The sequence below is a fragment of the Aulonocara sp. 'chitande type north' Nkhata Bay genome, linkage group LG12, assembly GCF_057382095.1.
Source record: "Aulonocara sp. 'chitande type north' Nkhata Bay isolate Kocher_YH1m ecotype deep benthic linkage group LG12, A_spYH_male_GT1.1, whole genome shotgun sequence".
In the NCBI taxonomy this organism is placed as follows: domain Eukaryota; kingdom Metazoa; phylum Chordata; class Actinopteri; order Cichliformes; family Cichlidae; genus Aulonocara; species Aulonocara sp. 'chitande type north' Nkhata Bay.
In genome coordinates, this window is record NC_141355.1 from 21,632,779 (window position 1) to 21,648,582 (window position 15,804).

Sequence of the window (15,804 nt, forward strand, 5' to 3'; positions counted from 1 at the left end):
TTACTCACCAAGCAGCGAGCACACTCTAAAACACAAAGCAGCAAGTGCAGTTTTGCACCCTGAAAACGGTGATTAAAAACATATAGAGCCTGGAAGTGGATTTTTAACTGATATATATTGTTTACTCTTGATTTGAGTTGCTTTGATTTGATTCACAAGAGGTTATATTTGGGTTTCAGCACCATAACAGAGACTCTTTACTGCAGCTCTGTCTTTACAACGGTGCAGTTATGTTTGGTAATATCATTGTACGTTAGTTGTGTCAATGGGAAACCGGTTGGAATACAAATGGGTGTTGTCAGATTGAGGTGGCCTATGTTTTAACTGAAATGTGTGAACATAACTGACTGTGGCAGCATGAGATGTCTCCTGTCACTGAGGTGCTGCCACAGTGGATGACTGTTTTATAACACAAATTAAAGGGGGCCATTTATATTTCCTTGGCCAGTGGTCACCCACTCTCGTCATTGATGAGTGACAGAATATATGTAGAAGATAAATCGGTTTCCGCACAGCAAAATAGCCCAGCACCGGCCCAAAGGAAAACCTTGGTTTTAGAAACTCTGCTGTTCCTAAAGGTAGTATTGTCTGTTGTTTGATACTGGTTACACATGACTGGAATACTGTTCAATTGCTTAACAGTGTCAGATGTGAGTGCAGTTGAGGAATACAAACAAGGATGTTAAAATCTGTGTCACACTGGTGCTACTCCTGTTGGTAATTTCCTCGGGGTGTGGGCCCTCCTCCTGTCTCTGCACATCAGGCTCAGTGCTGCTGGCTCAGGAGGCAATAAGGTACATGGGTCTGCTTTCATCTTATTTGCCCAAAATATTTTTATTTATTTATTTTTTCTTGACTTGGGGCTGAATCAGTGAACTGTAACTCTCAGGAGGCTATCATTGAATACACACAGCATTTCTCCTGGGAGTGTCTCCGTATCACTAACGTATGACTGAAGCTGTCAGTCCAGTGCCAAGCCTTTACTGCCTGAACACACAGGCCCCGCTGATTTTACATGCCAGAGCCACTTAACACTAAATATCTGCAGTTTGAAGCTGTAATCAATTTAACTATTTAGAAGCTGTTATTTGAGAGTTCTTCTCTGTTTTTGTGTTAACTTTTGCAGTTTGAGCAAATAAGATGATCAATCTTTGAGTTTGAACACATTCAGCACCATGTGCGCTACCAAATGAGGAAAACTGGTGTGGTCATGGTTGCTTTATATGTGTATTTAGAACCAAGCAGATGACGGCGTTCTAAACGGACCTGACATAACAGATTTTCTGCTTTAATAAATGGCATGGCTGGATAACTTTTTCTTTTCAGTTCAGCTGTGACACTACTGCTGCTTTTCTGTCCTTCCTCTTGTCAACACCTGAGCTTGGCCCTGGTGACATTTCCCTTCAGTGAGATCCGAGACACTGGAATACGTACCTCTTTACACATTACACAAAACAACTGAGTAGAAATGCCAACCCCCTCCCCCCAAAACAACTGAAGAGGAATAATAGCAGTGAAAACATAACAAATAACTGGTGATTAACAGACTTGATGTATAAATCGTGTACATGAAGTATGCGACTTATTTGTCACACACATTGTCTTGTAACAAACTAGCACAAATGACTGCCACACTTCTAATTATGGACTTACACTTTTGCTCCTATTTTCCTGTTGTTTAATGGCTCCCAGCTGAAGAGTTGTTTCCACTGACTGTTAATTAATTGATCACTAGAGAAAGTCTGGAGTTTGGAGCATTTCAATTTGAGTCAGAATGTAGTAAAAAAACTACTGAGAGTCTTGCTTTTTATATACAAGTGCAATACTTCTGGAATAAATGTAATTCTAGTCTGCAGTGAGTATAGGAGGCTCAAAGTTCTTTCGAAACTGTGCGGTCTTCCTGATTAAATGTTGTTGGGACACGTCACTACCACACAACGTGGCCTATTCACCATGACCCAGTGTTGTATTATCAACTGCCACCCCACCCAGTCTGCTCGGACCTGCAGCGTGTACACTGTCCATCCCTCGTGATTAAGGTTGCATATCCAATCTAGAAAACAGTGGATCAGTCTGGTTTCATTAAGCATTTGTAGTGTAAACACTTCTTTCTCAAAATAGTTACATCACTTTTGAGTAGCTGGGCATTACATCAGTAATGTAATACTGGGCTTTTCTGCTGCTTGATTTGCTGATGACAGTGTGGCAAGGACTCTGGCTTCTGGTATTTCAAAACTTAGCTGCACCTGATTATCCTGATTGGTAGGCTTGCGTTTTCAAACAAAAGAAACTCCACTTAAATCGTCCACCAGTTTACATTTAAGGTGAAGAATCAGCCCTAAGCTAATGCTTCACTTTGTATCAGCAATGCTTAAGTAATTCCTGAACTTTAGTGGTTTACCTTGACAGTGTTAGCATAGGTAAAACTCCAAAGACACCGCTGCATCTCATGTTTTGGAGTTTCCGATTGGTGTGGTTGTGTTGCAACATCTCCCTCTGCACAGTCTGGGACTCTTTGGGCCCCTGTACTGATCTGTCATTGAAATGGCTGTTAAAACCATCACAATCTTGCACGTCTTGACAGCTGCGAATACCAAAATGGCCTTTAGACTACATTGCAGGGACTGTTGGCGTGTGTCGTGAGGATTGTACTTACAAGAACAGACTAGCTGCAGTGTAACACGGGCCATGGCATGTGTAATTCTGTAGTGATCACAGGGAAATAACTGTTGGCCAAATAGCAAGTGAAACTAATCTCACATCTGAGGTGGTGCAAATAAAGCAGATTTGATGGATAAATTGCTGTTTATGTGGATGAGGCTTTAGTTTTGGCTGTGTCACTAAATGGAGCTCAGTCATGCTGTGTACCCATCAGTGGAGGTTTTCTTCGTTGCGTTGATTTGTGCAGAAGCAGGCTGCCCACCAGTATGTTGTATGGAGGGCAATTTATTTAAAATGAAATGACATTACAAGATATTTTTTTTCAGGCTCACAGTGGATATTAAGTTTTTGTTATGCATGTAAGCATAATTGTACAGTACAAGCAACATGTCACTCACCACACCAAAACGATGCTTTTGACCCCCCCCCCCCCCCCCAAAAAAAAAAAAAAAAACTCTATGCAGGAAACCCAAGTATGAATTCATTTTTGTGATCATGTACATGCTCAATCATCACCGCCACCACAAAAAAGCAAAAAAAAAAAAAAGTGAGTTTAAGCCCTCTCTAAACACCTGCTGTGCACTCTTTGTTCATTCCAATATTCATACCATATCCTGACCTCAAGCAGTCACGCCATCACGTCTGATTTGTCTAATTCATATGGTGCACATAGTTTATTTCCACTCATGTGTTTTTGATCTCTCTGCACAGAATAAAGTACAGTCAGTTTGACTTTAGAATATTTCCTTTAACTCCACAAAGAGAACATTTGATGACCTCCCCTGTACCCTTGACGATAAGTTTTGACATCTCAGTATATATCAATACAGATGGGGTTTGACGACCATATGAATGATTTCCGGGTTTTTCCAGGGTAGTCGGATAGGCACAAACCACCCTCACTAACTTCTGATGAACACCCAGTCATTTTGATCTTTAAGCAGGCTGAAATATGACAGAAACTGCTTGGTTGAGAGTTCAAGGGCACATGTAGGCTTTCATGTGATATGTGTTTTCATGTGTCAAGGGTTTCCTTGTATTTGTTAGAAGAGATGCATAAAAAAGGACAACGTTAAAATAATAATCAAATTATTCACCTGTAATTAAAAGAGCTACGGGCAAATAAAAGCGTGCAAATCTGCCTCATATTTTGGTGTCGTCAGCACATTTTCCTCCAGGGAGGCATCTGATTTCAGTTTCTACTGACATGCAGCTATGTGACAAACAAAGCTGTACAGGTATGCAAACAAGGCTTGCCTATCACAAGTTTTTCCTGTAAAGTGTTGACCCAGATTGCGATCGCCTTCCTGGAAAAACACCCCCCCACCCCACCCCATTTTTTTATTTTTATTTTTTCCTTCTCCATTTTTGACACACATGAAAAGTAATTATAGCTCATTATATAAGGTTTTGTGAAGTTGCAGAATAATTACCTTTGGTTATCTTTGAAGGACTTCAATGTAGTTGATCAGCTCTTTCCAGAACTAATCAAGTTTGAGTTTCCTACACCAATGCACTCCTGAACCAGATAAATGTAGGGAGGACTCCTCCCTGTTTTGAGCAAGATTACAATTTGAGATTAAAAATGTAATTCCATTTTTGAACAAATTAGCCTCTTTAGGTTTATAATAACTTATTCATTCTACTAGTTAATGACATTCTATACTTGTTTTACGATAGATAAGGGCTGTTCGGACACTCCCACTGCTCAACAGGACGAACTTCCTGCTTGTGTTGTGATCCTTGTCCTGTCGGAAACATGCCACACAAGTGTTTCTCGCTCATAGTCACTCTTTCCTCCTTGCTCGTTCACTCTCCTGCTCTCTCCCCGTCTCTCTTTCTCTCTCTGCACACAGTGGAAAACCTCCTTCAAAACATGTCTCACATCCTGTGCCATGCTTTAGTCGTGGTGATTCAGGCTTTGAAACTGTTCCCATGTCGAATATTAAAAAAATAGAATAAAGGAGTCCGAAACCCACCCAAGAGTGTTTGCCTATCTATAGGTTTTGGTAAGATTGGACCTCATTCAGTTGTTTGTCTGAAGTTGGATGGCTTTCCATTATCTTTGGAAGTGGTTTGTTATTGTAGGCAGAGCTGTGGAACTTGAAGCTTTTGAATGAGCATGTTTTCCAGAGTGCCTTTGTCTGCCAACAGATTGTTGTCTTGGTAAAGATTTTAGCTGAACCAGCCACAGAGTCTGTTTTTGTTTGGATTGGGTATGTCCTATTTTTCCCTCTTAGAAGTGGCTCTTTCTAAAAGTGTGCCACAGATACATGCTGTTAGTATGTCAGATGTTTAATGTTTGGCACAATGGAAGATTTAGGAGGCGCGACAGGGGTTACAGCTACCCACTGGAAATAGTTTGAAGTCTTTAAAATCTCATGAAACACATTCTGTTTCACAGTACCTTTTTGGAAGTGCTTACCTGACATTAGCGAAACCATGAAATCACACCATTGTATTTCACTGTAGCGTCCTCACATTATTTAAAAAAAGGTGATAAATCTGTCAATCTGAAACATGCATGTGACAAACTCCTCTTTCTGAGGACCAAATAGATACAAGGAGACTGTGCATAGCGACAACTTCAGACTTTTATCAAATCTCTAATGTTCTCAGTCTGTAATCACAAATGTGCTGAACCTTTTCGTTGGGTGTCTCACCCTCTCGAGGCTTTCACTAGTTCACATACTCTACATTTGTGTTGGTGCATATTGCAGTTGCGGCTTGTGCAAACCTCTGCTGAAATGAATAGGTTCAACATCACAACGGCAACAGTGTGTCTTTAAATAAATGTGCTCTCTGCCTTTTTTTTTTGTTTTCTGCAGATATGAGACGAGTTGTACGGCAGAGCAAATTCCGTCACGTCTTCGGCCAGGCGGTGAAGAATGACCAGTGCTACGATGATATCCGGGTCTCGAGGGTCACGTGGGACAGCGCCTTTTGTGCAGTGAACCCCAAGTTTGTCGCCCTAATTATTGAGGCCAGCGGTGGCGGAGCATTCCTCGTCCTCCCTCTGCACAAGGTGAGTTTATTATGTGTTGTGCGCCCTTTGGACTGGGCTGAGGTGTGCAAATGGAGTGAACTGAATGTGTAAGCATGGTTGCATCCACTTTTAAAAAATCGTATTCTTTATCATACTACATGATTTCAGTGCTCCCTGATTATATTTTGAGTAATATGAATATAAAGTTGAACTGTAAACCTTTGGATTAATGTTTAACAGTGGGTTGTTTCACACAAGCCACGCAAGCACAATGCAAGCTACACGGTCTCCTGATCCTTGCCTCCATGTTGATGAGTTTTTGGATGTAAACAAATTAGCAGGGTACATGCCTCCCGTTTGTTTTTACCTTGTGTCATAATTAGGTCAGTTAAGGCGCAATAGAGGTCCAATGTCCTGGCATGTCCCACAAACCTCTTGGCTGCTGTTATGTTTGATAGTGGTGAATTGCTGCTTGCTTGTGTTTGTTTGTCAGCGTCAGGCAGTGGCCAAGTAGCAGGCCCTGACATAGAGTGACATAAGCACTGCAATGCTGTTGACAGATCTACCCTGGACCTGTAATTAGTGTACACCACTACACTGCCATGTCATATGAGCTAGCCCTGGCACTGGAGACTGGATCCTTAGGCCTGTCATCACACAGCTTAACACCTCTCAGCACCTCATTCAATACAAAGCTTGTACTGGAGGTGGGCTGCGAGCTCGAACCGGTTCACACTCCTCCTGGGTCCTCCTCTTTCTGTGTCTGTGTACTACTGAGCTTCCCTTTGCATGCCATGCTGCAGTACAGTAATGGTGTGTCTCCTGAACAAAGTCTACTTTCACTGCTGAATTTAAAAAAAAGTTTTCAGTGAGGTCTTTCTGTACAGCGAAAACCTCTAGGCAGTTTCCTCAATTGAGACTTTCAGATCTTCCCACGTATTTTCTTGTAACCCTGACAAACTAGTCCTTCAAATGTGAGTCTTTTCTTCATAGAGCAGCCCATGCTTTGAGGGCCTGGCGCTGAAAGGGGAATTCTGTTAGTTAAGATTTGTATGTATGCATGTTAAAGATACTTTGACATGTATTTGTGCCACCAAACCTGTTTTACAGATAACCATAATGGGAAAAGACAGTTATTAGAACCTACAACTAACATAAAGATTTAAGCTTCAATTATTTTATTTTTTTTCCTTTTAACTTCTATTTCAAGTCTTTATGACCTTACTATTCTCAAATGATTTTTTTTCTTTTTTCTGACAAAGCAGGTCCATCTGGAAATCTCAGTATAGCCTCAGCTGGCAATGCAGGTCTCAAAAGTGGGACAAGTCTGTTCTTGCAAATTGTATGACTAGACTGCAGAGCAGTGGATTGGTATTAAAGATTTGATCTCTGCACTTAACGCCATTGCTAAAAGACTACATGGGAAAAGCTATTTCTCAGTTATGAATGGATTACAAGTTTAAGTTTTGTGTAAATGAGCCTGTTTTTCTGTGTTCTCATTTATGCAGCTCTGCTTTGTGGATAAAACTCTTGAGTTACAGTTTTTTGGGTCTCATTCCACTTTTTTGCAAGGGTGCACATCCCCTCAGTGTCTTCAACCTCCCTCCCCTTTGGATTTCTAATTTGAGGGTGCATCTGTGCGGCTAACCCATCTGCCTGTGCTGTGTGGCTCCTAGTCTCTACGGGAAGCCAGCTGCTCTGGGCCTTTGTCCCAATGCTTACTCCCAGTACAGCCCTTTGTCATTACTCCACTTATGGGGGGGGGGGGGGGGTTCCGCAGCAGGGGTGCATCGGGGGGTGCAGCAGAAGTGTGATGATGCAATCCCCCCCCCCCCCCCGGTAATTAAGCTATAAGTAACTATGCACTGTCTTTGTTACTGTCATGCAAGCCCAGACGGGGGGAGCAATATTTCTTTTGTCCTCAAATTGCTTTTTTGGGTAAATAAAAAGCATCACCTAAAATTCAGATCTGTGACCTGACCTCGTGGGGGTGGCTCTTTTTTGTGACTCACTAGGTTGTGGGTTAGTGCGGCAGGCCGCCCTGACTCAGCACAGCCACGAGTATTGTTGCCTCTTCCTGAGAGAAAAATGAGATTTATAGAGAGGGGATCAGATGTCTAGCTTTGCACATGTCATTCCCTTCCCTCATGCTTTCAATCTGTCCCTTTCTCATTCTTAGCTGGATGCCTGCTAATTTATTCCCTGATTTCCATATGAAGGAAGTTGTAGAAGTGAATACAGCAGCTAGCTCGTAATTGGGAGAAAAAATCCTGGTGGCTCCTCTCTGGTCAACACGAACGAAGAGCGAAGGATGAGTGAATTGTTACTGTGGATTTTAATTTATAGTCCTTTAAATCGAAATCTGATTTGTTCATCCTATGATGGGAGTGTTATAAAAAAAATCCTGCTCAATAAACACTTTTACCCAGCAACACCTTTATGTTCTAAGCACTTTACAGAAATCAAATTTGGAGTGTGGGTTTTAAATCAATGGTACCATTCATTCACTCTGCTGAGCCTGTGCCTGTTAGTAATCCTTGGGCATTTCTACAGTGACACGTTATTTCTCCTCTGTCTAATATTCACTAGGTTTTACTGCCTTTGTAGCTGCTTCCTGTGTCTTTATGCAAAAATGCACTGGGTGTGCATGATATCCAGGGTCTTTCCCCACACTTTGGTCATTTTGCATCTGCCTTTGCCGCTTCTGCCTCTCAGTCCTGCTGACTGCAGATTTTACCATATATGGTCATTCACTGCTCCCTGCCTGACAGGCTTCCAAGACCATTTCCTCCCTGCCCTGCCATTGGCTGCTTCGTGCAGTGTAAGTACACATGTGAATTCTGGGATAGGCCGAAATATGAAGAGCGGCCAAGATGAGAGAATTGGGTTGGAGTCAGATGTTGTTTCTGTCAATGAGTCACTCACTGTATCCAAGTGCCGTATTTAAATATTTTAATGTGATAATCAGTATTACTCCTGGCTTTTTTCTTGAAGTAGCAAATCTTTAAAGAAAATTTTTAGAAATAAATCTTTTTTTAGCTATTTATTTAGTTTGCAGCCATTTCTCATCTATCTACATCTGAATGCATTACCAACTTAACATATATATGTTCCAAGTATGTTTTAGCAGCTTTCAGCCAAAAGTGCAGAACTCTGTCACAGCATGTCCTCTGCTCATAATAGACGTGAGGAGAGTCCATCCCTCAGGGGGTGTAAAATATCTGTTTAGACGTACTAGAAGATAATGGAAGCTTTGATTTTTCATTTGAGTAATCTCTGTCACCAAAGATGCTGCAAAGATGTTGGCTGCAAAATATCTAATAATAAACTCTACACTATCTACAGGTATGCTTGCTTAATCTGTTCAGTGAAATACGGCTCTGGTTTACAGCCAGCTTTGCATTGTTCCTGGCCTATCATTCGGAGGTTGTAAATCTTGGGATAATGTTCCGTGTGTAACAGAGCCGCCGTTGCTACTTACTCCTCAGCTGTTTATCTCTACCTTAGCTCCTCGCCTCAGCTTTATAGGCTGAGACTTGCAAAAGTGGAAATTTCCATGAAGCTCTTAGCACTGGACGGCATGCATGCAAGACCCTGTTAGTGGTGTGCATGTGTGAATCACATGTTGAGTTGCAAGGAGAGGAAGTGTGGTGTGCAGGCCTTGTGTGAATGAGAAGAATGTCCTCTTTTGCCTTCAGGGAATCTCGTTCATGCATTTTTCTTCTTTTTTTTTTTTTGTGTATGTTTCAGTGTTGTGCTTTGTATCCATCGGGTGTGATTCACCCTTATTTTCTGCAGCCTTACTTGTTGCTATGCAACCAGTTGTTTTCTAGGCCTCAGACATTCCTCTCAAAGGATTCAAATGTCTGTAGTGTAGTTATGGACATGTTAGGTATTCAGCAGTGAGCGCAGTCGCTTGCTGCTCGTGTAGGCGTGGTTTATACTGGTGCAGTTTCTTGTTCCTCAAATGCTGACTTTTTTTTTTTTTTTTTTTTTTGCTGAGGTGTGGACAAGTTGCCTTATCACTGTACACTCCTCTGCTGAGGTGTTAAGGTCTTATACCTGCCTGAATACACAGGGCCTAAAGGTTGGGTTATTTACTGATCAAAGGTGCTGGGGTTTACTGGCAATGTACAATTTGAATAATCTGTTGACCTACACCCAAACCCAAACTGAACCAGAGGCTTTATGTTGTTGCTGAGATATGGTATTGGGTAGTATTTAAAACTGCCACGTGAAATGAGTTGGGTTCCTGCAGTATGACAGCAGGAAAGGGCCAGAGCACTGCTAGTTAGCAGATATAATTTTTTTTTTTTTTTTTTAAAGCATGCCTTGTCTACTGTAAAAACGGCAATAAAGTGCAGAGTTCCCTAACACCTCAAATGCACAATTTCTAATTCACTGCTGTCTCTCATGAGGCAAATGGTGTAAAATAAATGATCTGCTTAACCAGTATAAAAGTTGTCATTCATATATGCAGTACTGAGCCAGAAGGCTAGCCACAAACTATAGAAAGCAGGCAGTTTCAGGGACTCTAAGCAGAGTGGAATGAGGAAATCGGCTGTAAAAAATAATTTTTAGAAGTAGAGGGTGTAGGTGGAGAAAATGTCCAGTCTATTGATTTTTTTTTTTTTCCTTTCTTCTTCTTCAAGCTTTCAAAGTTCACACTTGATTTAGCATTTGAATCAGTTGCAATAACCAATAAGCAGGCCATGGGATGATAAAGTGGTTAATGCTCTTGCTTCATGGCAGAAGTGCTCCCGGTAAAAACCTGCTGACCATCTGGGGGGTTTCTTTGTTGAGTCGGTATGTTCTCCGTGTGACTGAGGTTACTTCTGCTTCCTCCCACCATCCAAAGAGTTGAATAGTATGTTTTTGATTCTATGTTGGCTGTAGGTGTTAATGTGAGCATGAATGTGTGTTAGCCCTGTGATTAGACTGGTGTCCTGTCCACAGTGTGCCTTGCCTCTTGCAAAGTGACCCCCAGAGTATTCTGACCCTGAATTGTATACACAGTAGAAAGGATTGGTGGATGGATAGTTGTATTGAGTCTTAAGGAATCTCTATTCACTCTTGCAACCAATAACAGAAGATTTGCAAGTAGCTGCAGTTTAATGTGGAAAGTTGAAAATGGCTTTTAAAGGTGAATGTATGTAGATAGATGTAGTGGAGGAATGAAAGTAGTAACGTATTAAAAATGTTCACAGCTTTTGTTTTATGCCTCCAGGTGGGGGAAAAACCACAAAACAATACATTTTCACAATATGAGACTTTTAAGATGCACACAATAGGTGTACTGCTATACACAGGCAATCCCACTGGTGCTTGTTAATTTCCCATGCTCACAATTACTGATGCCCTGCTTCATGCCAGCTGCGTTCCTGAACTTGTGTATCATGTCATCATAACTTTCTGCAGACTTGAGGCAAGCCGCTTGTGCTCGCTCTGCAGACCCTGAAATTCCTAATTGTGTATATCAGACACTAACACAATTAACACCTCAAAGGGTGTTACATTTGACACCCTAGCAGCCCACTTGCTCTCATTAGTCATACTCATAACAGAGCTGCTTGAGGCTGAGGTGTGGAATGTGAAGAACGCCTGGCTCTCTGGTCGAACTGTCGGCCTCTTCTGCCATGCCTGGGTTTTCGGGAGTTTAGTTGAAGTGTTATTGGGACTACAAATATCACAGTAGATTTGAGCATAAAGTATGGATTTAACTTATCCTGTTAGTAGAAAAATGATGAGATATAAACATCAGTTTCTCTTTTGGAGTTTGGTATTCGTGCTTCTGGTTCCATCTGAGAACTATTTCTTACTGTAACATGTCATCTGTAGTTAAAACCTCCACACCACAACAATGGATGACATTGACGCGATGTGTATCTGCACCTATGGCTTTTTGTGTTTATGTTTGATTCTTGTGAAGGAGTCGCTCTCGTGATTCATCCAGTGACATCACTCCTTGGCCAATCAGTGGCCTGCAGTCTGACATTATATTTTCAGCTCGACTCAGCTTGCTTGAAAGCCCAGTTCTGTAGATACTAACACGCACCTGTTACCAGGTACTACCATATAATGGAAAACACTAAAAACTGAGTAGAGTGGAGTTGAGCAGAGTAGGTGCTATTTATTAAAATAAATAAATAAAAATAGGCAAAATTCTCTCATAGAGCATAGGGGGTCATATTATGCTCAAGTGTGTGTTGTACAAATTAAGCCCTACTTAACAAATCAGTATGGCCCAAACACAGAGGGGTGCTCGGTCTGTGTGTATCTGTTTCTTCATAAAACACACTAAGACGAGGATCAGACGAGACTCGTAGGCTGTAAAACGGTTAGCACAGGCGGGAGGCGAAAGGGCAACGGAGACTAAAGGGGCTGACATGTTTATGGATTGATCCTTTTTGCTTAGCAGAACACAGGAGTCATAATATGCAACGAACATTGTAGTAAAGTTATTATCAGGATGTTGTAAGAAAAATCCTTTAAAATTGCTCAATTGATTCAAAATGCTGCAGCAAGAATACTGACAGGGACTAGAAGGAGAGAACATAGGTCTCCTATACTGGCTTCTCTTCATTGGCTTCCTGTTAAATCCAGAATGAAATTTAAAATCGTTCTCATCACATACAAGGTCTTGAATAATCAGACCAACATTTATTATTAACTTCAGAAGCGTAGGACAAGGAAACCAGAAGGTCTGACACGGTTTGTTAATTTTTTAGCTCTACATATTTGTTTTTGGACTCTACTCTAGTAGCCTTGCATGATTCCCTGTGCAGATAATCTTTGTTTATCTCTTATTGGGCCTTGATGCAGCCGCTCAGCTCATTCTTTCACTGAAACAAGCCCTTATGGCTGTTCTTCCTGTAAGGCCACCTGCCTTTAAGTCTGCTTTCTTCCCATTGTCTACCCCTCACTAACAGAACATAAAGTAGCTTGATGTTGCTGTTCAAACTGCTACCAGAGCTATGCTAAAAAAGAGTTTAGAGCGTTGGCTCTAGAGTTGGCTCACAGGGATTACTTGCAAGTATCCTGTTGTTTAATTTTGGCTATGTTTAATATGAGATTACCATTTTAAAGAGAAGCATGATGGGAAATGTGTGCTACAATTACTAATTTACTGTGTATTGTTTTCCAACTTGACACTACAGACATATGGACAATGTCTTCATGCCCTCTTTGGAATGCTATAGTACTAGAATAAGTGGAAATGCAAATGGCTCTGAACTGTTGGGTTATCTTATCTGTGTGATCGGTTCGTTCTTTTCCAAACTTGTTTATGCAGTTTCTGTTGAAACACCTGGTCATCAGTCCATGTCCTTCCTGCTTTACATCCTGTTCCTATTGCCTTTGGGAAGTCTTGTCCATGAATACATTTAACTGCGAGCTAATATACATTCGCATGTGATGAAATTATGTGCCCAGAAACATCCTGGCTCAATTGAATGTAAGTTACTAAACAAAGAAAGGTGTATATTTTCATAATGTAATGGTAGTGTTACGTGATATAAGCTGGTAGCTCACAGAAATCTATTGACAGTAGTGTCAAAGTCAGCTTATTGTACACTAGGCTTCAGGGTGGATTTGAGGGTGTGTTCAGTAGGGCAAGGTTCTGGCACGATCTTGTGATTTTTTTCTTATTACATGTACACACGCACAGAGATCATTGTCACATAAACCAGACTTTGATCACTAAACTTGGAGTGTGTGTCACAGCCCAGCTTTGTGTCAGGTGACAGCATTGGTACAAGCGTGGTATATTTCACGTAGCACAGGGACACTGCAGGTCTGGACTGGCCCAGAAGACACTTGCATCAATGTGGACCTCTTAAATGAGTCATGTTATTAAAAGTATGCAATAACAGCAAGGTTGAAGTGCCATCTCATTGCCTGTGTGAGTTTAAGGGTTCATAGTGGTTATAATTAGTTTATAAAAACAAAATCTGTTTGCTATGAATCAGAAGTAAAATGTTTATATTTAAAAGCTTTAAATACATTAATTGTTTGGCTATAAAGTCTGTCATGTACAATTTGCAGTCTACTTTAATGCCTCAGTGGTCCTGACTCTTGCAGCCAGCACTCACTGACTCATTACAGAATATACGGTTCTTGGATTTAGTAGCTCGTGTCAAGCCATTCAGAATAGCTGTGGGCAGTGAGGGACTCCTTGTATTATACGAGCCATGATGCTTTAAATAGGCCTGCAGCAGAGGGACTATTTCCACAGTGGGTGACATCATTTCTATGGCTCTGCAGTGGCACAAGGGAGTCAGCACAGACTAGGGTGTGTCACCCAAGCTTTAGAGCATAGGTCACCTCACCATGCAGAGAGATCACCTGGCTCTCTGGACTCATAGGGTTTAGAGGTGAAATCCATCTGCAGTATGACTTTAAGGATGTGCAAGTGCATACATTAGAAATTCATTTGTAACCTTATAGTCAGAATTGCGTGAGCAGATTATATAAAGAGCTTAGTAATGTTTGATCTGGGGCTACTATTTAAAAGTAAATCGCTGCACTGAATCTCTGGCATGTTTCTACGGTCTACTGACGTCACTACTAGAAACTTTCCTTAATTACTATGGGTGGTCCAGCAGGAGCTAAATCTAATCAGTTTGTTTTAGACACAAACTCAGATTGCAGTAAAACCCAAGTGTTTTTGTTTTTGTTTTGTTTTGTTTTTTTGGCTATGGAGATGTTATAAATCAAGGCTGGCTTTAAGCAGTTTAATTTTATTTTTCATGCTTAAATTGTTTTATTGAGCCATGTAATGTGACTTGATATCTTAAATTTGATTTCAGTGATGCTGAACTAGTTTGTTTTTTGATTCTTCCATTAAAAGAAATCTCTGACTCCGCACAGTTAATCTTGTTCTTTGTATTTTCTCACCAAACTGTAATTAACCGTACACAAGGATGGTTAAGTGTTACCTTTAAATGCATTTGTTTTGGGGGGTTTCCCCACTCTGCAAATTTAAAAAATTGAAATTGTTTTATTGGGTCTGAAGTTTTTGTTTGTTTGTTTAAATTCATAATTGCTCTGGTAGGCTGCCTTCACTGCAAATGTACATATAACTCATTTCAGCCAGCATTAGTCATTAACTAATTAATTTATATACATACATACATACATACATACATACATACATACATACATACATACTAGGGGTGCAACGATATTCGTATCGATATTGATCCGTTCGATACAGTGCTTTCGGTTCGGTACGCATATGTATCGAACAATACAACATTTGTAATTTATTTTATCAACTTTCCTTCTGACGATGCTGTCTGTGTGGAGCGCTCAGTGAATCTGCGTTCGACTACTCCGCCTAGGGTCGACAGTGCAGCCTAGGCGGAGTAGTCGAACGCAGATTCACTGAGCGCTCCACACAGACAGCATAGTCAGAAGGAAGAGCGCAGGGCACCTCCCCCACTCTCATTCAGATCTGGCGTTTGGAATTATTTTGGTTTTCATGTGACGTATGACCCTGAAGGTAAGCGAGTCATGGACTAAAGTAAAACAGTATGTTGGATGTGCCATGCAATGCTCAATTACATGGGTGGGAACTAATGTGTTAGCGCAGTTAGCTCGTTAACGTGTTGGCCGTCTAGCCCCATGCACGGGGCGATCGGCGGTAGCTCGTTAACGGAGATTTGCCGTGTTGTGGCGTTAAGGTCATTTCAACGAGATTAACCTGAAAGCACTAGTGGGAACACAACGAATATGACTGCACATTTACGCCGACATCATCCTAGTGCAAAGACCAAAACAACAAGCATGCTACTAACTTTAGCCGAGTCATTTAGACAGCTGTTAGCACATGATTCTCCTTATGCTGCTGAGAATATAGCCCAGAAGAAGCGGATAGTATAGCTTTTATTTTGGAAAGAGACATTTCACTCATCTTTGGAAAAGAGAGTTTATTACAGAGAAATGTCTCTTTCCAAAATAAAAGCTATACTATCTGCTTCTTCTGGGCTATATTCTCAGCAGCATAAGGAGAATCATGTGCTAACAGCTGTCTAAATGACTCGGCTAAAGTTAGTAGCATGCTTGTTGTTTTTGTCTTTGCACTAGGATGATGTCGGCGTAAATGTGCAGTCATATTCGTTGTGTTCCCACTAGTGCTTTCAGGTTAATCTCGTTGA

At 41.1% G+C, this 15,804-nt stretch overlaps 1 protein-coding gene across 2 annotated transcripts in view; it reads left to right on the top strand.

The window, feature by feature from the left end:
* The window catches only part of LOC147317402 (coronin-1C-A), a 39,539-nt gene that overhangs the window by 14,212 nt on the left and 9,523 nt on the right, over positions 1-15,804 (top strand). For both annotated transcript variants that reach the window (XM_086314295.1, XM_086314296.1), the window contains one exon: positions 5,490-5,686. In XM_086314295.1, coding sequence (XP_086170421.1) covers positions 5,490-5,686 — 197 coding nt within the window. The remainder of the gene's footprint in view (positions 1-5,489; positions 5,687-15,804) is intronic.